The sequence below is a fragment of the Falco cherrug genome, chromosome 7, assembly GCF_023634085.1.
Source record: "Falco cherrug isolate bFalChe1 chromosome 7, bFalChe1.pri, whole genome shotgun sequence".
Taxonomy (NCBI): domain Eukaryota; kingdom Metazoa; phylum Chordata; class Aves; order Falconiformes; family Falconidae; genus Falco; species Falco cherrug.
Genome location: NC_073703.1, coordinates 34,960,661 through 34,986,836, shown reverse-complemented (window position 1 = coordinate 34,986,836; position 26,176 = coordinate 34,960,661). Strand labels below are relative to the sequence as shown.

The window sequence follows — 26,176 nt, the reverse complement described above, 5'->3', positions numbered from 1 at the left end:
GATGGAGATATTCAAGGGCACAATAACCTTTGCACAAAATCCCTTCTCCTTTGCAGGGATTTTTTTTCTCCACTCTCCTAACCTTGCTTCCTTTTTCTGTCTACTCCACCCCAACTCCAGATTCCCCTATACTTTCATCCCCAGATTTCACTTATTCCTTGACATTTTTTTACCCTGTCCCCCAGAAAACCACCATGATTTTAGTTTCTTTCACCTTAAATATCACTGCCTGGGATCCCACTTGCACCTTGTATTCCCTTCACCCCAGCACTTGCTAACCATGCTATTTATAACACTTACAAACTCCTGAAGCTTCTGCTTTTCAGCTCCACACCAGGCACACTCTAGTGTGGCTTCAGCTGCTTGCAACCTGTTTGAGAACAGAACATACCACAAAAAGGTCACAAAAGCGACCTTTTCTCTGGCCAACACTCAAAACCACTACTTCTTATCTTCACTTTTTCAAGCCCTGCAGATATACCAGCAAAAGAACTGCTCATGCTTCTTATTTTAATTTCTTGCTTTTTTGCAAATTTTTTTCTTCCATCCAGTCCTTCTATTTACTAACCTATACAGTGTCAGCTCTTACAGATTGTCATGCTCCTCTTGGGGCAAAAAGGAACTGTGCCCAAGGTCTCTCTCTGCCTTCAGTACTTTTTTTTCCCTAGACGGCATCTCCCCCTGCCACATGTATGCGCAGAAATCCACCTGTCATCTATCCTCAACTTAGTTCCATCACCTCCAAATTAAATCCCATTCAATGTCTTTGATATTGCCACAGTCAAATTATTCAAGATGGAATTACATCAGAACAGAACTCCTGATCCTTCTCATCCCACAAACATTTTCTGCTTTCTCTGTTACAGTAGGTAACACCCTGTCCCCCAGAACTTGTAACCCAAGTATTCCCTGCATCTCTGCCTTACCTCCTGTTGGCCACATCTAGCAGCAACAAATGCTGGACCATATCAAAGGGCAAGCACATCTCACTTTCTAAGCTGACTCCATCTTAGCTACTCTGCTGTAGCTGACACCAGAGAGCAATTCTGTGATTCTGGTATCATTTACATAAGTAAGACAACAGATTAGTTTTGCTTAAATAATACTTGTAAGTCACAAACAAAAGCTGAGGACACAGAATAAACTTGCCCTCAAAGACACATCTGAGTGAAGCGCTGACATTTGCCACCTGTTCTCGTGCATGCATCCTAAATGCCACAAGCTCTCTCTCTACTGAAAGGAGGAAAAGTACCAGGGACCATAAATATAAACAGAACATACATAAACAACAACAACAACAACAAAAAGTGATGTGTGATTTAATACGCAGAGCACTGCAAACCTACACATTGTTTCATCTATGTGTGTGAAGCCTTCTAGTCAGGAAGGAGCTGGCCAAAACTAAGCTACCAGATATGTCTGGAAGGATAGTATGTTAAGAACAGAAGCAGAAAAGTAAAACCCAGGGCAGACTTTGAGTAGTAAAAGTAATGCCTTACCTTGCCATGTAATCTATCGGTATTTTATTTGAAAAAAAAACAACAACATACCTTGAGAGAAAAGCAAAGAAGACAGTATTCAGGAATTCAGTCTTTGATCGAAAGGTCCTTCACACAAAGGAAATTGTACCAACTGAGTTCAAAGACTGCCCAGCATACCAAAAGCAATGTTCTAAGCATGCTGTAAAGCAACTATCTTCTGCTGCTAAGTGTAGTCTAAAACAAATGCGAGCCACAAACATACTGATAAACTCCTGATTCTAAGCCCCCAATTTTCACCTTGCCTCCTGAATCTGTTTTAACTATTTCTGTTTCAGAATACAAAACAAAACCCATAAACTAAGCACACAGACTCAGAAGAAATACCAGACATTGATTAAATCAGCCAGGCAAGTCTAGTGGGGCTTCAAGATGGATTTAGGGTTCCCAGTCTGTAGTGTCAGCATTCAAATTTATCCTGCCAGCTCTAGGAAAGGTGCAAGCACCCAAGCCTCTTGCACAAAGCAGATGGCAGAGAAGCACCTTACGACTCTGAAATGTAGTTTTAGTCTTGACAGTGCAGAAAGAACCACCAGCAGCTGAGGTACAAGTGGTTTCATATCTTACCGCTAACATCTACCTCCTACATCAAAACAAGCACATGATTTTAAAAAAAATCCACTAAGAAAACAGCCTTTTGTAATCATTTGGTGCCAAGTATCAATTATAGTCCAGGAATTCTCAGTAATCTTCCTGACTAAGTTCAGAGGGCAAATGACAATGCCCTGATGTTCATGTCTCATTTCACAAAAGCTCAACCTGCAGTGGCTTTTCACAGGCTGGTAGTGACTGCCTCTTCTTCCTGTTTACAAAGCAGCTCACAGGGAGCTTACAAAAGAAAACAGACAGTCTTGGATGTCTCTTCCAGTCCAAGTTTAAAGGCAGCTGAAACAGTTTTCAATAGCTGCCCAATTCCAGCCTGAGTGTACAAATTTTAAAATTAAGACCCAGTGATCCACTCTCTATTCACAGGTATTTTTCAGACTAAGATCAGTAAAGTATCTGCTACAGCAGATCTTATATCTTTGCTCAGGGGTGGTAATAGCAAACAATTTTTTTTTAAATACTACAAGAGGTATTCTACTTAATAGACTTCTGCAACTATTAGGTACAAAACCCATACATGTTGAAAAACAAACAAAACCCCAACCCTTACCAAATCCGTGTCTGAGAGCGGAGTATTTCATCCTTCCCTAAAAGTCAATGCTCCACAGACTCCCCAAATGGCTGTAGAAACACATATTTTTTTTCTTGCTTCTCTCCACATACAACCAGATTTTACAGAAGTCCTACTTCAATTTTAAGAACCACTGCTGCAAGACAGATGCCAGCCAAGATGATAGGCATCCCCAACACACAGTCAAAATTCAAACTGGAGAACATGCTGGGATGAAGATGACTACCTGGAGAGTGAAAGTGGATTGATTTGTAAGAAAACACAGGGAAATTGACAATGTAACCATCTAAAAGCAAGGGGAAAGCAAATACCAGACAGGGCAACAGCTGCCCAGGACAAACTCACAAGCCAAGGAACACAATAGAACCACCCAGCAGCCCACAGGCTGCAGATTTAACAGACTCATCCAGGACTTTGAAAACTAAACTGTGTAATCCTATAGAAAAATGATTGTGAAGCAGCCCTCTTCAACCAGGAGGGCAGAAAAGGTCTGGATAACTTAAGAAGATTCAAACAGAGGAACCTTGTATAAAATATCCCTCATTACGTCCACTGAAGCCAAGAAGTAGCCCAACTCCAAGTTACTCACTTATCCAGGAGCCTATGCTAATAATTTTAGTCCTCTTGCGCCATCTTTGCTAGTTTTACAATATTCATTAAATAAATCCCAGAGGTCACAAGGTAAGGATAAAATTCTCAGTAATTACTCTGCTTAAATTGTAACTTAGTCTGATATTCCTGAAGTTACAAATGAACCTTGTGATGTGCTTAAGATGTCTAAAGATGCTAAGCGAAAAAATATTTCCGCACATGCCAAGCTACAATCAACATTTCCCTGTCATTAAGATGCCACAATAGCTGAAGAACTGTCAGCCCATTCAGGATTGGAGCTGTGATAGACAGCAGCCTTCTGGGAAGTACAGCACATACATGAAAAAGAACAACAAAAAAAGCAGTAACACCAAACATAAAAGCTTTTGACCTTCACTCTGAACTGAAAATGTGAATCAGCAAAACTGGATAGCAGTTTCTGTACTCTTTAACATGCATTTCAGCATATTTTAAGTCAGTTGTACTCCATTACACTTCATGCTTGTGTGATCAGAGAGCAAGATTCTCCTCCCTTACTTACTTCCTCTGCTAGTGCGAGATCTGGTTTGCTGCCACCGGCTCCCTCCCACACTACAGCAGACCAAGGTAGTAGCTACCCTTTGGATCCAAAACTACATGCACACTATCAAGTGGGAATAACTTGGTAATAACAGCTACACCAAGGCCTTCAAAAGCACAGATGTGACTGAATCCTTAGGATCTGACCTTGCTGTTTCCTCAGGTCTGGTCACAGCAGCTGGGAGCAGCTGGGAGAAAGGCAAGAAGGCCCATGTCCACAGAGAACAGAGGCAAGGAAATGTACAAGTGAAAGAGGAATTAAACCAGAAGACACTGACAAGCCTTTGAAACACCAAAAGTTTATCTTCAGTCTTGCAAAGGAGTGGACTTGCTAATAAGAAAAGACTTGAGCATTCTCCTTAATCAGCTTTCTGAGGACTAGAAAACATCCCCGTCACTAAGTCTTCTCAGTGAGTTTATTTCTCCCCTGCCTAGCACTGCTTCTGGTGCTAACCTCTGGGAATCTCTCCTTCCAAGCATCAGAAATCATCTCTGCACAGCATAGGTTGCCGTTTGAAACATCTGCTCCTCAGGCTTAATGAGACTGAGTCAGCTTCCAAAACGGACAAGGCACAGGGTCAAGAAATTAAACCTTTAAGCTGCTGACGAGTACAGCCTCTTGCTTCCATTATCAGGAGCAATCCTGCCTCACCTGACAGCTCCGCTCACTTGTTCCTCTCTCTCCCTGGGGCACAGTTACAAGAGGGATGGCAGCAGTTTCCTCATCCCTTGGATGACCTGCATCATCTCTTTCCAGTAACCACATGTTACTGAGTACCAGCCACAGGGGCTTCAGGGTGGTGACAGGGAGAACCACCTCTGCTTTTGGCTCAAGGAGCTGTGCCCAGCCTCCCCTAATTGAAAACACATGTGGACAGAGAAGTCTTGTCCCTCGAGCTCACTGTCTGTCTGCTGGGGCAGGGATCTGAAAGACAAATTGGCACACTGCAAGTGAATTGTACCATGTGGTATTGTCGTTTATGGATCTCCCTTCTGGAAAGACTGTTATAAAGAAGAGGGAAAACAACAAAAAGCCCTAGTTTTCCTATCTGAGTCAGTTCTGCTGTTCCTCTGTGACTCCCACCTGAGTCTCACAAATATGCAGAGGAGACAAGAGAAACCTACCTGCCTGCCCCTCTCCCAAGTCTGTGTGTCTACTCCCTGACTACTCTGCATCTCTCACTCTGCTCATAACACTTTCCAACTGCATTCCTTCAAGGACAAGGGAAATAAGTCCTCAGGGCCAGAGGGTAAGCAGTGGCACAGCTTGTCTGCTCTACAAGAGCAGATGCTCTCTTGTCCAGCAAGACCCTGGGAGACATGCCCTGCAAATGAAGGGGCAGAAGAGCTGAGGTGTCATGCTCTTCTTTCATTACCCCAAGGTCTTCTCTCCTCCAGCAAAGGACACATGAATGGAAGGGGAAGGGTGGCAGATGGGGTACATCACCACCTTGTTTTGAAGTTGAGGGGGTAAAACAAATTCCCTTCTTTTGGAAGCCTAAGAAAGCCCGTGCACGTATCTGAGATGCCTGTTGCATCCCCTCGACAAGAAAGGGGGAGAAGTCCTATTTCAGGCCCCTTCCCAGTGGACAGGTGATGGGAAAGGGAAGATGAACTACAGTATCATTTTCCAAGGGGAGAGGACAAGGGTAGCAGAAGGGAAACCTGGCATCTGCTCTCTCTTCCATCGTTCCTTACTAAAGAAGAGGGATCAGAAGTGAGTGTCGCAGGGAGGCAGAGGACAAATAATTGCTGTTTCTACCCTGCTCCTTCTGAAGGACAGGTATATATTGAGGAAGGGCAAAAGTGCTGAAAGCAAACAGCCACCCTCACTCACACTTTGTTTTGGAAAAGGGAAGCATAACCAAGAAGGTTCTTAGTCCCATACCCTCCCACTTTCTCCTGCACATATCAAGAAATGAGAAGACACCCAGACCAACTATTCCCGTGTCTCTGGACACCAGGGGTGAATGCCCAGATCCCCATGTCTTGCAGGTGCATGCACACAGGGCAGTGAGGGACGGAAAGATGTCCAGTTCCCTTTGCAGCTGGAAGCCACTAAAGAGGTGCCCAGTGCACCCTTTGCCATGAACCTGCATGGGGGGTGAGGGGTACCCTGTGCCTCTCATCCTCTGGGGGGGTGTGGGGGTGGTCCAGTGCCCCCTCCCTCACATGCATGCCGAAGGACAGCCAGGCTCAGGCTGCTTCCTTTATGATTGTGCACAGGAGGGAGGAGGGGATGCCCAGTGCTGCATTTCACACCACTTGGAAGGGAGATTCCCAGTCCCTCCTGGCTCAGGTGTGTGTTGGAGATGTGCACCCAGGCTCCCCTCTCCCTGGAGAGCATTTTGCCCTGTACCCCTTACCCCGAGGCATACACGGGCAGCAAGAGGTCAGTCCCCTCGGCCAGGTTTGCATGACAGGGAGCGTTCAGACCCCCGTTCACCCACCATGGTGCACCGGGGGGCGTTAGGATGGGCTGCCCAGTGTCCCCACGGAGAGGGAAACCCGGCGCAGGGTCTCTGCACGCAGGGGATACCCAGAGTCCCTTGCCAGGAGAGCGGGAGCCATCCCAGCCTCCCCCCCCCCCCGGTGGCCCCCTCCCCCGGTCTCAGTGCGAAGACACCGGGAGTCCCCGGCCAACCCCCCGGAGCAGGTGCACCGGCCACCCCCGACCAACCCCCCCCCCTCCCTCCCGGGGCAGGGGGGGCACCGGCCGGCACCGGCCACCCCCCGCCACCCCCACCCCCGGGGCAGGGGCACCGGCCATCCCCCGCCACCACCCCCCGGGGGCAAGGGCACCGGCCACCCTCCGCCACCACCCCACTCCCCGGGGCAGGTGCACCGGCCACCCTCAGCCACCCCCCCCCCCTCCCGGGGCAGGGGCACCGGCCGACTCCCCGTCAGGGCCGGCAGCACTCACGGTTCCAGTAGACGGGATAGCTCTCCGCATTGGCCACGTCCACCTCGTAGAGCCCGCTCCGCACGCACACCGGCTCCACGGCCTCGCTGTCCCGCCGCTCGGCCGGGCCGCCGGCTCTGAGGGCGCGGTACGCCAGCTCGATCCGCAGCGAGTCGTAGCCGATGAAGGGCTTCCAGGTTTTCCGGTCCTCCTGGTAGAACCACCGCACCTCCTCGGCGCCCAGCTCCCGCACCCCCTCATAGCGGGGCCGGCCACCGCCCGGCCGCCTCGTCTCGGGCAGCGCGGCGGCCGCCAGGGAGAAGCCGCTGCCGCCGCTCTCGCTGCTCGCCAGCCCCGCTCCCTCGCCCTCGCTGCCTTCGCCGTCCGTGTCCGTGAAGTAGCGCGGCGAGGCGCAGGACTCGGCCGAGGGGAAATCGCTGCCCGCGCCCGTGGAGTAGCGCAGCGAGGTGCCGGACTTGGCTGAGTGGAATTCGCCGCCCGCGCCCGCGGAGTAGCGCAGCGAGGTGCCGGACTCGGCCGAGTGGAAATCACCGTCGTCGCCGGCCTCGTCGCTCAGGCTGGGCTCCCGCCGCAGGGCGGCCGCCGCCTCCCGCTCCCCTTCAGAGGAGGAGGAGCGCTTCGGGGGGCGGCGGGGCGGGCCGGTGCGGGGGTGCTGCACGCCACGGCTCGCCGTCTCCGTCGCTTCCTCCTCGCCGCGGGTCGCCCGCTCGTAACCGCTGGCTTCGCCGGGCAGGTCCCAGGTGCCCGGCGGCGAGCGGGGCTCCGGGTAATCCATGCCGCTGAGGCGCCCGGCCCGCGGTACCGCCTCAGCGCAACCGTCGCGCCTCCCGCCGCCCCTAACCGCCGCCGGCTCCGTCTGGGCGGGGGCGGCGCCACATCGTCACGCGCGCCGCGACGCGGCCGGGGGCGGGGCGGCAGCACGCAGCCTGCGGGCCCGCGCGGGGAAGCGCAGGGGGCGGCCGCGGGGCGCGGCGGGGCGTGAGGCGCGGGGCGGCGTGAGGCGGCCTCGGCCAGCGCCCGCGGCCCCAGTTCTGCGGGTGAGGCGCCTCACAGTGCCGAAAGGCCTGTCCGTGTCAGAGGCACCCTCGGACGCTGCCTGCAGCCCCATCCGTGTGTGAGGCACCCTCAGACACGGCCTGCAGCCTCCTGTGCCGTGTGAGGCACCCTCAGACACCACCTGTGGCCCTGTCAGTGTGGGAGACACCCTCAACATTGTGAACAGCCCCAGTTCAGCGTGAGGCATGCTCAGACACAGCCAACACCCTCCTGTGCAGTGTGAGACACCCTCAGACACCACCTGTGGCCCTGTTTGTGTGTGAGACACCCTTAGCACTGTGAACGGCCCCGGTTCTGTGCGTGAGGCGCCCGCGAACACTGCCAACAGCCACAGTTCTGAGTGTGAGACACCCGCAAACACAGTCTACAGCCCCATCTTGTGCAAGACACCCTCAAACACAGCCTGAGCTCCACTTGGGACAGACACCTCAAACTACAACCTGCATTGGTGACACCCCCTAAGCCCCAGCCTGCTGCCTCATGGATGCCTGCCAGCGCAGCCTGAGGCACCCTGACATGCAGACTGCCACCCTGAAGCACAGCTGGAGGCCCAGCATGTGTGAGACACCCTAAAGCACAACCTGCAGCCTCACAGGCAGACAAGACACCCTGCAGCCTGGTGTGTGAGTGATGGGCACCCCCAGAAAACAATCCATGGCTTGGTGTGGTTGTGGCAGGCACTCTTAAAACAACCCTCTGTGCGGGTGGCCAACACCTCAGGATGCTCACTGATGTCCCATGTGGGTGACAGATGCTTTTAAAGCACATCTTGCACCCTTGTGTATGTGCATGTGACAGAACACACGTCCTGCAGCCCTGCAGGGGACTAGTGTCTGTGTGTGAGACACCCCCCAGTGCTCATCCTGCTGACTCGTGGAGGGCACCTGACACCCCCAGTGCTCATCCGGCTGCCTTAGTGGGAGTGTTGGTGTTGGTTTGTGTGCACGTGTGCTGCTCCCTGCAGCCTGCTGGGGGGAAACTGAGGTTTGGCCTGTGAATGTGGGTGTCGGGTGCAACACACACCTGGTAACTTAAAAGGTTGAGTGGGGTACACACATACGCAAAAGAGACAACCCCAGCCAACACCCTGCAGCGTGCAAGGAAGTACTGGGGTTCGGGCGGTGGGGGGAAGAGGACCCTTCATCACACCTCCAACACCTAACAGGGAGCAGCCTGTTCACCTTCATATGCACTGGGGGTTGTCACACCCTGCAACAACCAGAGTGCAACAGGAATCCCTCCTGTGTGTGTCCAACCCTACCCTCCACACCAAGGAAACCCTGCAGCCTAATGGTAGACAATCTTGCACAGGGTGACACTGTGCGTGAGATGTCCTCCCCCAGCTCAGCACCCTGACAGCTTGGTGGGGAGAAGCAGTCAGGTTTGACCTCTGCTTGTTGGTGTGACATCCCTTTTCCCTTCAGCCAGGGATTTCTCAGTTGTGTAGGGGGGGCGTGTGAGACAAGCATACCCCAGATACACACTCTGCAAACTAATGATGTCAACAACCAGAAATCACCCTTGTGCAAGAGAGACCCCACTCCTCCAAAGGCTAGCTGTGCCCTCCAAATTCAGAGGGGCTGGAGTTCACCTGTGTTTGTGTGTGTGAACGACAAACAGCCGCCTCCATCCCCACTACACATGTAATCAACAGGAGGGCGTGCTGACATGCATAGCTGTGCGATAAAACGCTTGGCAGCCTGTAGCAGGAAGAAGGATGAGGGAGGGTGCCTGGGGTTTACACCTGTGTGAGACAGCTCTTCCCAACACACACCCTTCAGCTCAGTGAGGGGCAGTGATGGATCACCTCAGCAGTGCCAGTTTCACCCCACCATCCTTTCTCATGGGTTTAGGGCTGTTGTGTGTGTGGGAAAGAGAGACTCCCAGAAACACGCCCCGGCTTACTGGCATGGGATCACCTGTTTATGAGACACCCCCCCACCTTTTCGCAACATGCCCAGGAGGAAGGAGGCGGTGAGAGGGTGAGTGATACTCCTATCTCAGTTACACCTGGAAGGGTGAGAGAGCTGATACCTGTGCATTTGCCACATCTGTGTGTACAACATCCTTTCTGCCCGATTCATACACACATCACAGCCGGCAGGCCAGGGTGCTGGACTGCAGCCTCTGGCCATATACACCCTGCAGCCGCATGGTGGGATGTGGCTGTGTGATGTGGGATGGGCTGTACCCCCAACCCAACCTTTATACACACACACTTGCACACTTTTTCCTAAGGTAAGAACAGAGGAGGTGTGACGCCTGGATGTCACCTCTGAATGTGACCTACCCAATACACCCAACTGCCTGTGCTGGCCTGTGGTGGATGGCTGGATTTTACCAGACTAATAGAGGCAGCTAGCATATGTGTGTGTGTGCGTGCATACAGCTGGAATACAGGAAGGTGAGTGTCATAAACATTTGTGTGCCCCCACCCCTAAATGTCTGTATGTGTCATTTTCCTTGATTCACAGCAAAACCCCTCACACAGCCCTGCTCTCAGCCGTTGGGGGGGGAAATAAACACAGGGTACAGTGCATGTTTTCCCTGATTCCCCCATCTCCTACGCAGTTCTGCTTGTCTCCATCCTACAGCCTCCAGCAACAAGAGGACTTCTGTGTACTGCATGGCATTGTATGTCCAGAAATAGGTTTGTGCCCTACCTCCTACGTCCACCTTCAGCTAGGGAATTCCATTCATGTTAAAACACAGAGAGAGGACAGATTAAGTTCAGGCTGGAAGGGTGGGTGAAGCTTTTAAAATGTTCACTGCTGGGGTGTTGTTTCCCTAAATCATTAAAATCATGCTGAAAGACAGCACAGGGATCCTTGAATGCATCAGCAACACTTTTCCATCCTAAAAGCTCCCAGAACTTTGTTAGTCCCCCACTGCAGGAGCTTTGTGTGTGCTTGTTCTACCTTTTCAAATGGAGAAACAGAAGGGGGGAAAAGGAAATAAACAAGGTACAGTCAAGAAGTCAGGGGAGGAGGGTGTCCTGAGGTGTTTGACCACATCACTCTAGCTACAGGAACATGATCTGTTTGTTTAACGTATCTTTTGCATTTCTAATGAACTCCACAAGGTAATCTCCCCATGAAGCCTGTCCCAGATTTTTCTCCACACTTATTTACCTTGTAGATTGCTTTGAAGATACAGATTGTAAAATTCTCCATTTTCATTCTCATTTCCATCGAAGCCAGGGGGATTTCACCATCTTTTCTCATTCAACAAGTGTTTCACTCTTCTTCATGTCACCCTACTCAAATTCTCTCTCCTTTTGCTCCTTGTCTGAGATCAAGGAAAGATTGTCCAAATGAACAAGCGGCACTTTAAATTTTCTTTACCTTTTTTATACATTCTTTCAGATGATTTGATTTATTTCTTGATGTACACTTCTAGGTGTATATGTCTGTTCTCCATAGGCAGAGGCTACATTCTTGTGCACAGTCTCTCTGTAGACAACAGGCAGAAAGACTGGGTGCTAGTGGTTCATCATCAAGCTGATCCACAGCACGGAGAGTTGCAATGTGACTGTTCTTCATTACAGCTGTCCTGGAGACCTATGGAGACACATGGCCTGAAAACCAGTTTATTAAAGGGAGCTCTAGAACCTGGATTCCCTCCCGACAGAGTCCCAATGGCTTTCACTTTGATTTTGTGAGGAAGGTCTTTGCTGAGGTGGGCTGGTATGAATGACGTTGAGAGCCCAGACCTCTTATTTGAGCTCAAAAAAGGAGTATTTTCCCTTCTTTTACTGTTAGCAGCTGTGAGCTCACACGTGTGGAGTAGTTTGAAAGTTTCTGGCATGACACAGGACTCAAGTTCCATTACCATAGAATTACATGAAATGAAAAGTAAGACCAAATGTATAAACTTCATTTACCATAAAAGGAGGAAAGTTTTGTTACAGTGGAATAAATGTGGAACAATATAAGTGTCTATGTGGAAGTTTTAAAGCAAAGTTACCTTTATTTTGCAATGCCCTTTATATAGCATTATGAGTGTCCATGGAGACTAGAAACAGTGAATACTGTGAACCTTCTATCATGAGATCTACACAGAGAACTTTCATAGCCATATATGTATACATGTCTCCCTTCTGCAGACTTGGTACAGTTGGGAATTTCCTGGAAAAGAGGTAGGGAGGTACCATGAAGAGCTCATAAGGGCCTTCCTTTGCCCAAGAGAAAAAGAGGTACCATGAGGATAGGGAGTGTGTGTAATGGAAAGTATAATGCACTGCAAATAATCTCTGAATATCCTCCAATTTTTAGCATTACTTAAAAAACCAAAAAATGCACACAAGAAACCGACTTTGAATTCCTGCAGCAACTTCACTGAAAATGAAACCTGTAGAGGAATTATAGAGGAATGAAGGCAGGTTAATTAACATTGATAATATACAGCTGTGGGCTTGCTTCAGGGGCGGTGGGTTGGCTGAGGTGGATGATGTGCAGCTGTGGCTGGTTTCTGCTGAGTAGTTAAATAGCTCTAAGAGGTATAGGGAGAGAGCCAGAAGAAACAGGGGGAGTTAGTTAGTTATTGAAGTTAACGTGGTATGGGATGTTAAAAGCCTTCTTGTAGCCAGCTGGTTTTGATAGCACTGCAACAGAAACCCAGCAATGACTCCTGTTTATCCTGTTCATTTGTCCAAGGTTGCTGTTGGCTCCAGTGGTCACAGCATTGTGCAGGAGTTAGCTCACTCCAGATGTCCCTGAAGTACAATTTTCTGTGTTACATGTTGCTGCTTTCCAGGGTATGGGCTAACCAAAAGGCACCTCTGCATTTAAAGGTTATGTCTATGTGACCCTGCACTGTGCTGGATATTTGTTCCGAAGGGCAGGACTTTTCACTCGCCTGTCCTAAGCCTTCCTTTAACTAAGCTCACTTTACCAGGTTCTCCTAATTATCCTCATCCCATCAGTCTTTGTTTACAAGACAAGCTACTGCCATTAGTGCAATTTTAATACTCTAGTCAGTTTTGAAACTGTCTCACAGTTCACAAATTATGCAATCATCATCTATTTTCTTGCAGATCCTGAATAAAATACAATGAGTAGCACAAGTGTAAGGGCTTGCAAGAGTCCATTAGAAACAGTCTTTATTCATTGATGAATCCTTTATAACAAAGCCATTTTAGATCTTTCCATTAGCTATTTTTAAACCACTTATTATGCACTCATATTGATTTTTTGTGTTTTTGTTCTCAGATCTGGATACTGTGCAGCACCGAATCAACGCAGTTATTTCTATCAACCATACCCAAGATTTTATTGAAGATGAAATTTGTTCTTTGACAGGAGCTGCTTCACATGAAAACTGCTGACGGCTGTTTCGTTACATCCCCGCTTTCCACCTTATTAATTGGTACAAACCACTTCATTATACCTAGGTCAGGAGCAATGTTGGACTAGCCAGCCTGAAATTACGTGGGTTTACTTTAGTCTTCTCACTTCTCAAATATTGACACAACACTCTTTTTCTTTTTAGAAATGGTCTCCTAAGCTGCTTCTAAACTCTTGTGTCCCCACCTTCTGTGAGAACAGTCATCTGAAGAACCAGCTCTTAAAATGCCGACATGCAAGTCCTCTAGACCTGCTCCTTTTAAAATGTTAGTTGTGCTGCTGGACGTTTTTTTTTAAGGTGCTTGAATAGGAAGCGTTTCATCATCATCATATAATGTAGAAATGGCATTCAACCTTGTCCCAAATACAGGCAGGAAATATTTATCAAACACTTCTGCTTTTTCAGTTTCACAGCTATCCAAATACATTTGGATACACTGAGAGTTTTAGTAATTGGACTCTGCTAAAACATTGTTCATGAAATTAAGCAGGGTTCCAAAAAAATCTTAGCTTACAAAATCATATTTTCTGCACAGGGAACACTAACTCTCTGGCTCTTTCAGAAGGCATGTTGGTCAACTGGGTTAAAAATCCGCCTTGTGAGTGTTTTACCCAACTGACATGGGAGGCTTGTCTATGTTTTCCTTTTCCTTGAACACAAGATATCTTGGTACAGTTCTTATGCCAAGGTCAAAAGTGCCTTTAGAATCATAGTCATTGCGGTTGGGAAAGAATTCTAAGATCATCAAGTCCAACTGTTAAGCCAGTACCGCCAAGCCCACCACTAAACCCTGTCCCTAAGTGCCACATTTGAAGTGTACTTCCAGATCCACAGCTCCATATTCCTTTACCCCTGCTGCAAGCAGCAGAAGAATACTTCTCTAGTCTTAAAGGCAAGAACTGGGGAGCGAGGAGAGGGTCATTTCTGTGATATCAGATACTGTGTCTCCCAATGCAGCATTGTTAAATTGTACAGGTGGTTTCTACTTTTTTTTTTTTAAATTCCCTCCCAAGCAAACGAAGGAAGAAAGCAAAGTAATGATCCCCTTACAGAAACATTTACCCTTTCAGGCTTTGATCTGGCAAAGTCCTAGTGTTAAGTTTTTCATCTGTGTGTTGGTGAGATTTGTGGAAAGCCCTGTACAGGCCAGGTGCTGGCAGCACTTGCAGAGAAAAGGCTGAACTGGCGCCATGCTGCTGGTGTGGGCTCAGCCACCACATCTCCTCCTGGCTCCTTTTATCTCTGGATCTCCAGGGGTACAGATTTTGCCATTCTTGCCAGGCTGAATGAGAACGGGTTAACTTGTTCAACAAGACAAAGTGGGGTTGATGGGACTAAGGAAAGAGTTTCTGATGGTGAGTCTATTATCATGCAAACTAATATTGTCGTGGAGATGTTGGATATGAATTATTGCTTGATTGTTCTCTAAAAAAAAATATCCTGGCCCTGCACTTGTCCCCCTGGTAAAGGAGGGGGCAAAGATGTGAAAGATATAGAAGTATCAAATGGAGGGGCCACACTCAGTCTTCTAGTCAAGACCCCTTCAGCATTCTTCTGAGGAGTGTTAAAAAAAGTTAGTGACAAGGTAGGCTCAATTACTAAAATAATGTCCTCTGTGCTCATGGAGGTGGATAAAAGGCCTCTCCCATAGATGTGGTTGCAATCCAGATGCATCTCCTCTGCCAGAGATAGTCCTTCAAACCCAGGTACTTTTTAGAGCGTTGGTATAGCCCATCTCCAGGGATGTCAACAGCTGCTCTGTGTACATACTGTCCTGTAAATGATGCCATCTCATTTCCAAGAGAGTTTTGTCACATGGCTCTTGGCTCTGGAATTGGGGCAGTTCCCAGTATTAGAGGGGTTGTTATCATTGATTATTTTTTTCCTTTGCTAGAGTTGGTGAGCAGATGAATGAAAATAATGTAGAAAATTTATTTCTCCTGGTGTTTTCAACCAGTTGTAACAGGATGCAGAAAGTGCCTGAAACTCCACTTTCCCAGGGCTTTCATTTAGCTGAACCCATTGAAATATAATCTGAGAGTAAACATATTTCTTCCCATGCTTCCCTCCCCTTTCCTGATGAGGTGCTGAAAGTGTAGGCACACAGGAGGCAAATGAGTTTTGTAGATCCAAGAACGATAAAGTGGACACAGATAATTTTTAGGGGGGAAGAGGGGCAGGGAGAGGGGTGTTGTGTAACATTCCAGTGTGTTGATTGTGGACTTGACCAGATCAAGACTGAAAACAAGGGGTCTGTATTCTTACTGTGCCATGGTTGGTCTAAGACAAGAGACAAAGCACAAAGACCCTCCAGAGGAAACCGTCGCAGATCTTGGGGAAAATGGGAAGCAGGTTCCTTCCTGTGGACACTGAAGCAAAGAGTAGGAGGCCACTGTCTCTCACATGCACCTTGCAGTTGGCTGGCTGTGAGGGTATGACACACACGGAACAAGCTGGAGGTGCCACAGGGAAAAGAAAACAAACTCCTTTATCCTGCACAAACCCCCCTGTCTGGTGAGTGCTGGAAAAGCCAAGAACAAGAGGTGGTTTACAAGTTGCCAGAAACTCCTGCACATAGGGATCATAGGGGAACAAACCAAAAACTCGCTCTTGTTTTGGGAGAGGGTTGGTGTACACAGGGCCAGGGTAAGGAGGGTTTGTAGGGGTGTGGGGCTGTGCTAGAGTTCACAGCTAAGGATCTTGAGAGCAGGGTCAGATGGGGAACGAGGAAATATCAAAGCCCTCTGTACCAGAGTCACAAGACCTGGAGGCTTACGCACAAATGTTTCGTCTCATAGTAACACCCAAAAGCACTGCTGGAGTTGCAGGACCTTGGGAACAATTGGCAATAAAAGTGACTTTGAGGTCACTGTGAGTGTGATCGTGTGTGAAATCCTGGCTTTACTGGGACTGATGGGAGTGTTGCCATTGATTTCATCAGGGTTCAAAATTCACTCGCTCTCTGTGGTTCATCCTTCTCCCCCCCAAGTGTTTATTATCGCCAATTGATCACAATCCACTGGATGTATTTCTGGCTCAAACTGGAGATAACTGTTATGCATGATGGATTGTAAGAGACACAAAATATATTACCTAGTCCCTGCAGTACATGCTGTCCTAGGAAATCATAGTAGCAATGCTTGTCATTGCATCCTTGATGGAAGTACTAAGGGACATATTTGACTTCAAGTGTGAAAGCAGTAGCAGAAATACTCATGTAAAGTCAGGTACTGTCTGACTTTAAGACTAAATATAGTAATACCTTGCTAAAACAGGGTCTGACTGAGAAGACCTTTAAGCCTGCACGTATCTGTAGGGATGCAAATACTATGTCTTGGTAAGGTGACACCTGATAGTAAGTGAGTGACCTTGGATCATCTGATGACGGAACATCCTTATGACTTGTGTTTTTGTAGGTAAAATGGGATCTTTGCTGCCTGTGTACCATGTGTGAAAATGTGTGGGAGGGTTGTGGAAAGCTGCTATGGTAGCATACCATCAAAGACACCGTGCTGTCATCTGGCTGGAGCTGTCTGTCGGTCAGGTGACAGCTAGGACCAGATTCCAGCTATAAATATACCACACTTTATTCATTATGTGGAAGTGGTTTCATCAAAAGCCTTCAATTCCTATGAGCCTCAGGACACTGTGGTTTTGCTCTTTGCTGAATACTCTAGCTACTTTGTTCTGCCTCCGTTGCCAGGTTTATTCACTTCTCTAATGCACCATTAAAAGGTCTCCTCTTTTATGTCATGTCTGGCAGATGAATTGAACTGTAGTTTTGCAAGCCTGAGAGGGACTGAAGGCCAACTGTTCCTACAGCCCAGGCCAGTGGTGCAGGCAGGAGATCTCCTTTCTATTTGTGGTGGAAGTACTGTTACAGCAAGTGGTAAAGGGCCTGGCGAGGAAAGTCAGGAGAGGGGCCTCAGAGAGTGAGCTCTTTCCAGTTAAACTTATTTAGCCTTCGCATTATCCAAGATTGCTGCTGTTTTATGGGCTGAAATGAGACAGTCTGTACTCATATACTACAGGGGGATCAGAAAAAAAGAAAAAAAAGGGGAAAAAAAAAAAAGAACAAGCATCTGATGTGGAAAATCTTCCTGTGGTAGAAAATCTGACTCTGGTAGGAAATCTGACGGTGGTGGAAATCTTCCAAGGACACAGATTATTGAAAAGGTCACACAAAGAAATTTCCTCCCTGTTTCTTTGCAGAGGTAGGCAACCATCCAGCTGTGAAAAACACCTTTTGCTTCCCAACGATTTGCCTTCTTTTACATAGATGTACCATCCCAGAATTTCCCATTTATAAAATGCATAGTGACATATCAGAGTATTTCCAGCACCTCTTGCCTGAGCAGCGTGGATGGGGACTGTGTGTGGCTGCTCTGGGGCCTGGATTCTTCCTGCTTCTGAGCTGTGGATCTGTCCCTGGGCTGGCATAAATGCGGTAACTGAAACCTTTCAGAATATCTTCCCTTCTTCAGTAGGTTGAATCCCACCCCTTTCCAGAGTCTTCTGGCTTTCCAAAGCCTTCCTAGGGAAATACTTATTGGCTATTTCACTCACAGGTCAGTGTAGCCCTCTCACTCCAGGTGAACTATGTGAGTCAGCTTACAGTCATGTACAACTTGTTTGCAAAGCACGCTGTAGTGGGTGGATCTGAAAAATAGCGGTGTCTTCAATGATCCTTGCCCTGTTCCCCAAACAGGTACTTGCACTGGAAAACAGGTGCCTGCCCTCTCAAATTGGCTCAGTACAAGTATGGCATTTTAGGTGGGTGAGGGATGAGGAAATGTTTTGTGTCACTCTTACCGCATCTGGTCTCACACCCTGATCTGAGGGATTGTTTTCCCTACAGGACTTTATCACTTGGATATTACATGGGATTTGTATTTTGTAAGGGAGGTTCTGGTAATAGAGTCACATATCCAAAGCTGGCATCAGCACTGTAATAGGCTTGTGGGGCAGCACGAGTAATGACAGGTTTAATGATGTGGACATCCGTATTCAGTCAGTAATGTCCCGTGCCTCATTCTCTTTTTACAGTGATTTTAAGTCAGCAGTTCCTGAGGGGAGGGGGAGTAAAATCAGAGTCACATTCTGTATTCTTATCCCTCCTAGCCTGAGTGCGTGGCCGGCGTTGCAGACCATGACTTGGGAAGGTAAAGAACAGTCAGCCAAAGTGGATATGCTGCAATTAGACTGCTCTGGGCAGATAAAACTCTTGAACAGAAGGTCTGTTTGTCCATCACTCTGTTCAGGTTCTTATGAAAATGGAGAGACAAACATTTCTGGGAGGGGGTTATCTGGATGAAGGTGAGTAGGCTTTATCATCATGGCTTCCACATCCATGAAGTCTTGAACCCCTAGCAAGTATCAAGGTGCCAGTACTGGACATTTCATTGCCTTGTACCTGAGATAGACCTCAGTAAAAACAGCTCAGCAAAAGTGATTGTCCTTTCTGCTGCCTCTTACTATTACCTGAACATTGCTCAAAATGAGAGGCACAATTTCCACTCTTGCTACTATTCTTGTGAGATTTTTTTCCTTCTCCATCAATTGCATATGCTTTCCCTCTTTCCTTTCCTAAAGCCTAGCAGAGCCAGCCAAGAATCCACATTTTGCAACTGTTGTAAATGTTGTAACTGTTTCTGATGCTGGAAAAGCAATATCCATGTATATATATCTATGTCCATATATATATCCAAAGATAGCAGAAATGTGTCAGGTTTCAGGTCCGCTGATAAGATGGGGAAAGTGTCTGCTCCCCCAGCAGTTAAATCACAAATGACAGTTGAAGTCAAGCAGTGATTTCTATTTTTATTCATCTTTTCTCCCTACTTTACCTTGCATTCATCATATCTTTCTGTAAAAAAGAAAGCAAGAACCTATTGCTTGTACTGTTTGGGGAAAGCCATGGATCTGGGCTTCTTTTGCCATTTGTAGGATCAAGAACAGAAGCAAGAACATCAGCCTCCCTGATGGATTACATGGCAGACTAAATGCCTACAACATGGGCTAACTCTGACAATCTCATTTTTATAGGATTTTGCGAAGTCTCACATGACCGCTTCACCTGGGTCAAAATACTAAATTGCTTTTTTTCCCCTTGTGGCTCTGATCATTAAACACCATTGGTAAGAGTCTGAGCATCTTCACCATGTGCTTTTAGGCCAAGGACTGCAAAACCCCCTGAGCCATGTTGTCCTAGCAGTGGGCTCGTGGCCACGGTTTTGGGTACAGCTACACAAGCAAACACAGGTACTGCAAACCTGCTATCCCCCCTCCTTTATCAGTCACTTCATGGCGGTCACTGATGCAAAAGGCCTTCACCAAGTAGTTTTTCCTCATTTTTGTGGTTTGCCAAAGCCTGGTTATTCAATCTAAATTAACAGCAATACCACGCTTAGGAAAAACAACCCTCTGCCTTGTGACTTTCTCTTAGGGCTGGCACTGCCTCCCTTTCTCTCTCGCATCCAGCTTTTTCTCTTTATGTGGCTTGTGGATGCTTCAGCTCATGGACATGCCAGTGAACAATACTCATCTCTGTGTGTTTGTGCTCAGCATGAACAAAACGCCTCCCCCTCCAGCTCAGCTCCCACTGGTATAGGCTGCTGCTCATGTTTTTGGTGGTACCCTCTTCTTCTGACAAGAAGCTCGCTCCTTCTGACAAGAAGCACTCCGTCAGGTCAGCTTGAAAACTCTTAACTCCGGGCAGTCTGGAGAAGCTCCTTGTTTTCATGTCCAGATGCTGGTGCTTGTTATACATCAGTCAATAGTGCTTGAGTGAAAGGTTTCTTGACCTGATGTGAATTCATTAGTGAGCTTCTTTAAGGGTTTGATTCAGTCAAAACAGCAGGAATCTTTCCAGGAGCTTCTCTGTGCTTCAGGACCAACCCCTCTTGGTTTGTTTATCAACTGTTGGTACCTGAGGCACCTCTAGCAGCTGCCCTTTCCACCCTGAAGATGACACGGTGTCTTTTCTCCCTTCTTCACCTGATCTGGCTGCAGAAGTCAGAGCAAGCCCTTTACAGCCATCCCCCATCCAGCACCCTGAAGGCATGAAACTGGTGGTGGAAGGATTGCCCCACACCGAGCACCCAGCCTTCTCACTGCATCCACTCCTGCGAGGTGAGATGAGGGAGCCCAGGAGGAGGAAGGGCTCCCCTGGGAGCTGGCAGGCACCAGGCTGGTCCTTAAAGCCATGGGACTGCAGGGCAGGGCAATGCAAAGAGCAAATACAGCCACCATGAAAACAAACCTCTTCATGCCACAGAGCAACACAGATCATGAAGGGCGTCTCCATACAATCTACTCCTTCCTGAACCACACAGCAACCAATCAGCAACTACCTTGGTGTATATAGAAAGATGACTCTAGGCAGCAAATGTTGGGAATTTAAGCTTCCTTCTGGGTTGATTTCAGCCTGGTAGGTGAAGCACTTCTTGGTTACTTGTTCTTTAAATCTGAAATGGCTTTTGTATCATAGTGTGATTCACACATGATGATGGTCATTTATTTCAGATTATGCTTTCTCCCCTTTTAGCAACAACATAGCTGGCAATCCAGAGATGCCTGGCCAAGTTGGAACGTATCTAGAATGTCCAGGAGGCGACAGAGCATCACTGTGTGAGGTGTGGTGCCAGAGAGGTGCAACCATGTTTGCTCCCCAAAATGTGTGAGCTCTAAGGAGAAACTGAAAAATCAAGAAAAAGGAAGTGTTTAAACATGTTGGCAGAGAGTAAAGTGAGGCACTGAATGATTGCATGGTTTGTGGGAGGGCACACAGGGCTGTTGCGGAGTCTAGATGTGAATCCAGATCAGAAGGTATCTAGCTGCTCTCCAAGCTCTCTGGCAGAACTTGGCACAAGTAACAGCTGTTGCCTCTCTCACATCTGTCTTTATGGCCCCTCTTAAAGAAGGAGCGGGGAAAAATCACCATGATGAACACAACACTACAAGAAAGGGCTGAGGGAAAGGGCTCATGTCTCCTGCAGCCCTGCTTCTGGGTCACTTCTCGCCTCTTGGAAGGAGGAGAACATTAATGCTGGGGAGAGAGGAATGCAACTTTAGTGCACAGACTTTTCAGCCAGCTCAGGGAAGGCAAAACTGTCCATGCTCTGCAAAAGGCAAGTTCAGACGTGTGAAAGTACAGCTAAGCTGGCTGCATTTCTGTGTTAGATAAATACGGATTGATAAAAACCTGCCAAGTGTTTAAATAACTGTCTTAGGAGTCTATTTTTTCTCTTTTCTGGAGTTCGCTAGTTTTTCTGCAGCAAGACCAACTCAAGCAGTTGGAATCCATCTGCAACAACTGTGCATCCAATGTTGTCCAAGAGGACGTGATGGAGGGATCAGAGATTCAAACTTTCTGTCCCCTGTGGCTCCTTACAAGCATCATTAAAAGCAGTCTTTTCACACATATCCTGCAATGAGCAGATGCTGCTTTTTTCCCCATCCCATCTCTGTATTTTCATTTCCAGATTTGCCCACCGGCAGAGAGGCCTGCTTATGGGATGACAGCCCTTCATTGCTATTGGTAAAATGCTGATTTTTTTTACATGTAGCTTCTGTGAAGCACCACCAGGAAATAATATAGTGAGTGCCTTTAGAAATCCATATAGAAATTTTTATTAAGAAGTCTAATTACAACAAATTGGCACTTAACCTGAGTATCACACACAAAATCTGTGCTTTTCAGGTGTACCTTTGTTCTCTGCAAGAATCTGACTGGTTAAATGAAAGAAAAGAAATATATAAGCAATTAGAACCTTTCTTTTTGTGGGATGTTTTCTCCCCAAGACACTCAATGTCCTAAAGACATCATCTGCAGCATATAATGAGAAATACATAGTCCTGAGGAATTGGAACTGCGCCCGAATCCTTGCTCTGCAAAGAGCTTATAGCTTATTTTCAGTGCAAAAATTGTATCATATGGAATTTTTTAAAGGTCAAATGACCATAGATAGAAATTTTCTTATTTGGCAATGTTAATCTGATTGAGGCTGATCTAATCAAAGATGTGAGGAGTCGGCTTCGGCTTTGCTTGGCAGCATGAAGCCTGCTAATCCAAGTGCCACAGATGCTGAGACATTCCTTCATATGGTATGAGCCAAGTCCTGCACGCTGCCAAGTGCTTCCTCTGAAATTCATGGGAACTGGGAGTGTGTGGCACCTGGCAAGACCAAGCTTGCTGTAAAAACCCTTTGGAAAGGACAGGGTTTGCATACCAGAACCTGGTGTAGTAAACTGACTGTGGCCCTAGTCTTGCCGTTTGCCAGCACGAGCCAACATCAGGATCATGGTGTAGGAAAGCTTGTAAACCAGGGTGGGGAGTCTGCAGCCTGAATATTTAGAGACTGGAATTTCATTCATAAAGCCCTAATCACATGGCTCATTCTCCCATGGTTTTACAATAAAATCTTGGCTAATGTGTTAGTAAAGCCTATTTTGCCCTGAGAAAGGAAGAGGATCCCCACCATTGTTGCTGAAAAACATCAGATCCATTGCACAACTCTGCTGGCAAACGTGCAGAGGCACTCAGCAACTACTTAGCCAGCTTATGCCTAGACTTGGCATTGACTTTGAAAGTACAAGAGGGCTGAACTTGATTAAACCTTCACACCAAATCCAGACACAGAATGGGAAGAGGCAGATTTTTCCCTCTTCCACCTGAGTGCCAACTTTTTAAGCTCCAAAGTCAAGATGCACAAAGCCGAACACGTGCTGGTGAGATGTGCACCCACATCTTAGCAGAAGGTCCTCACAGCTCACCAGCACCTCAGCTTTGCAGAAGGGTAGCTCAGATATTGCTGGAGTTGTGGTAGCGGCCAGGAATCACCAGGACAGGATGAGATCTCGTGGCCAAGACCAATGGCAGAGCAAAAGAACTGAAGGGCAGCACTGCCTTGCCAAATCTTTTTGTTGATGTTTTGTGTTTTGAAGCTCATCCCTTTAGGTATTTTCCTGAAGCCAAATTCACTGGTGTTGTCATAGGGCATTTTTAAATCATTCCTGCAGCATAATACTGCTATAAACCTTGCTCACATCCTTTCTTACTGGTCATTCTTATCTCTGAGTTGAGCAAAGTACATGAAATATGCTTTCATTTGATCTGGAAGCAGGTTGAGCTAAGAAGGAACTGGTTGGCCAGTGTGAGATGCAAAGGAGATTACAGGAACCTTGCACCAGTCCTGCACGAACAGTGAGCTGGCTGATTGGGCCTACAAGAAGCAATGATCAGAGATCACCTCAAAATGTTTGGTGTACCTGGTTTGCTTGGGATGTGACTAAGCCTCTGGCACAGAGGTGTTTATAAGCTTTGGCACAGATCCCCAGCTATCCTTCCTCCAGCACCCACCGGGGCCCTGGCATGTGCAGCTGTGCTCATACAGCGCTCAGCCCGGGATTGCCTGCTCTGGGCGCTCGTCTGAAGGGACCCTGCTCCTGCAGCTGACGGCAGATATTTTTGGGTGGTTACTCACGGAGTCAATGTGGATTCACACGATGGGCCCTATATTACTTGAATTTTTCCATTGTCTCGCCTACTGCAGCCCCCATGAGATGGACAATGAGGTTTGACCTAATGCCGAAGACAGGTAACCACAGCCTAGCTCTCTGGGGCATTAGGAGTCAATTTAAGTGACCTCTTCTCTCCTTACACATTTACAGCACTATTTCAGCCTGGAAGTCCCATTAATTTTGGTCTTTGCAGATCCCAGTTTTTCAGGGGAAAACTTTTGGATATTATTGTTATCATATGATGTGAAGGTTTGATCCAAAACCTACTCCAAATGAGAAAAGTGTAAAAAAGAAAGCAGTCTTTTCTGATATGAGGACCTTACACAACACAGCCATGAACATTTTGTAGCAATGGCTGGTCCAAGGGTCCTGCAGGGACGTGATCCTTGCTTTGCTTTTCACTCAAAATAAAAGTGCTCTTCTGAGGACTTTTTGTTGGACTGGGTTGACTGCCAGGTGATGCAGTTCTAGAACTTAAATTTGGTGCCAGCCCTTAGGCCCTGGCATCAGAGATCAGTCTTGGCCCAGGAATTAAATGACACTTAGTCAGGTGTTGCATATCAATTGTACGTAATGAAGCAATGGTTGAAAGTGACAAATGCTTGATGGACATTGCCTGACAGCTGGAGATGCAGTGAGGCACATCAGGTATAGAGTATACCTGTGGCCAAGCTCTTCCTCATTGGCCTTACCTCTCTAAGATGGTACACAGACACTCATCGTGGGTTATTTCTCAAGTTATTAGTGTGCTGCATTTACATCAGTGTAGTCATCTAAGGCAAGCCCTTCTCTAGACATCCATAAAGTAGTATTGCAAGCAGGCTTTCTTTCCTCTGCACTGAAGAAAGTTAATAGAGATAACGTGTAGATTTTGTATTCAAAAATAAATATTTTGACGGTACCCAAGCTTCTTGCTGAACTTCAGGTTTTGTCAGTGCTGGGGAAGAACCTACTGCTCAAGTTCAATTTCTCTGTAGAAAATCCAGCACATCTGGTAGCTCTCGATCAAGTTGGTAAGTTCTGTAGCACACAATGCTGCATCAAAGAAGACATAAATTAGAGTAGCCTGCTTGCTCTAGGGCTACTCAGATACCTGGCACTGGACATCAGCTTTGCTACCAGGCAGCTACAGGTCTATAGCTGACAGGCCACAGACAGCCCAGAGATGACAGTGGGAAGCAGGATACATGAACTGTTGTAGGAGTGATGGACCATCCACAGATCTTGTCTTCCCTTTGCAGCTGACTCCAGAAAGTACCAGCTAAAGGAAGTGTCTTGGTGGGCCATCAGCTATTTTTCAGATTGAAGATTTCTGGTTAACTCATGTTTGCAAAACATGGGCCAGAAAATCTCATTCTGGAGCTGCCAGAGCCTGGCTTCTAGCTTGTGGTGCAGTGCAAGTGTCTCTTACAAAGCACCATCCAGCCTTGGCCTAAAGCCTTCAGAAGCAAAGAAGTTTGGTTTTAAAGCCTGCAACATTTTTTTGTAGCTACCTTTAACTGTGATGCCATTGATGGCTGTCTCTGAAGAGGTACCAGCCACATCTCATGTCAATGCCCACATACCATTTATTTACTGAGTGTGTGCATATCAACGCACAGTGCATGAAGAATTCAGAGCTTTACAGTGGCGACCACACAGATGTCATTAAGTAAGAGCAGATTGAATTGAACAGGCCTTGTAGTCAGATGGTTGCTGGCTGTGATGACGCGCAGCAGGATAAGAGTGCAGGGTATGAGGTGGTGGTTGTACATGTCAGGTAATACTTAGACCAGAACAGCTTTGGGAATGTATGTTACTTTATGCATGGAGTATAGCCCCATGAGCATCTGTAAGTCCCACTGACACTCTGAATCACATTGAAACTGGTCTGGAAAAGAGAGCAAGGACAAAAGCTTTGTCCTGCTGAAAAAAAAAGCCAAACTCCCTTCAGCTTCACTGCAGCCAGGACATTACCCTAGGACTCTCCGTACCACAAGCTGCTCTGTGCAGATGGACCACTGATTTTGTTCAAAGCTTTGCTGGTTTTCCTGGGGCTGCAGATGGCTCCGAGATCTGCTGCACAAAGCAGGGCTGGAGCAAGTGCTTAGAGGAAGGAGCCAACAAACTGTGTCTCCAACTCGGAGGGGCTGCAGCACGCTGCAGCTCGGCTTTGCAGACCCTACAGCCTTCTGAAGCCTCCCTGCTTGGGGTGGTGGGCCAGAGGGTATTACCAGGAGTCAGGGGAAGACAGCAGTGAAGTTCAAACCTAAGTGTAATGCTGAACATTGCTTGAAATTCCCTGGAGCTTTCAAGGATGACAAGCAATGTTAAACACACCCCCTCCCTTAGAGTCCACCTTTTTCAAATGTCACTTGGTGGAAAATAAAGCATCCTCTCTAATGCGTAGTGAAAAGGTCAAAACCATTGCAATGTGGGAATAAGATGTTTCTAACCACTGCTTTC

The 26,176-nt window shown here is 47.3% G+C and overlaps 1 protein-coding gene across 2 annotated transcripts in view; it reads right to left on the bottom strand.

Annotated features, from left to right (window-relative positions):
• Positions 1–7,690, bottom strand: part of DDHD1 (DDHD domain containing 1) — a 68,001-nt gene extending 60,311 nt beyond the window's left edge. The window contains exon 1 of one of the 2 annotated variants that reach the window (XM_055716653.1): positions 6,809–7,690. In XM_055716653.1, the coding sequence (XP_055572628.1) occupies positions 6,809–7,583 (775 nt within the window). In that variant the 5' untranslated portion in view covers positions 7,584–7,690. The remainder of the gene's footprint in view (positions 1–6,808) is intronic. The other variant, XM_055716654.1, reaches the window with a different exon arrangement.
• Positions 7,691–26,176: the final 18,486 nt, after the last annotated feature.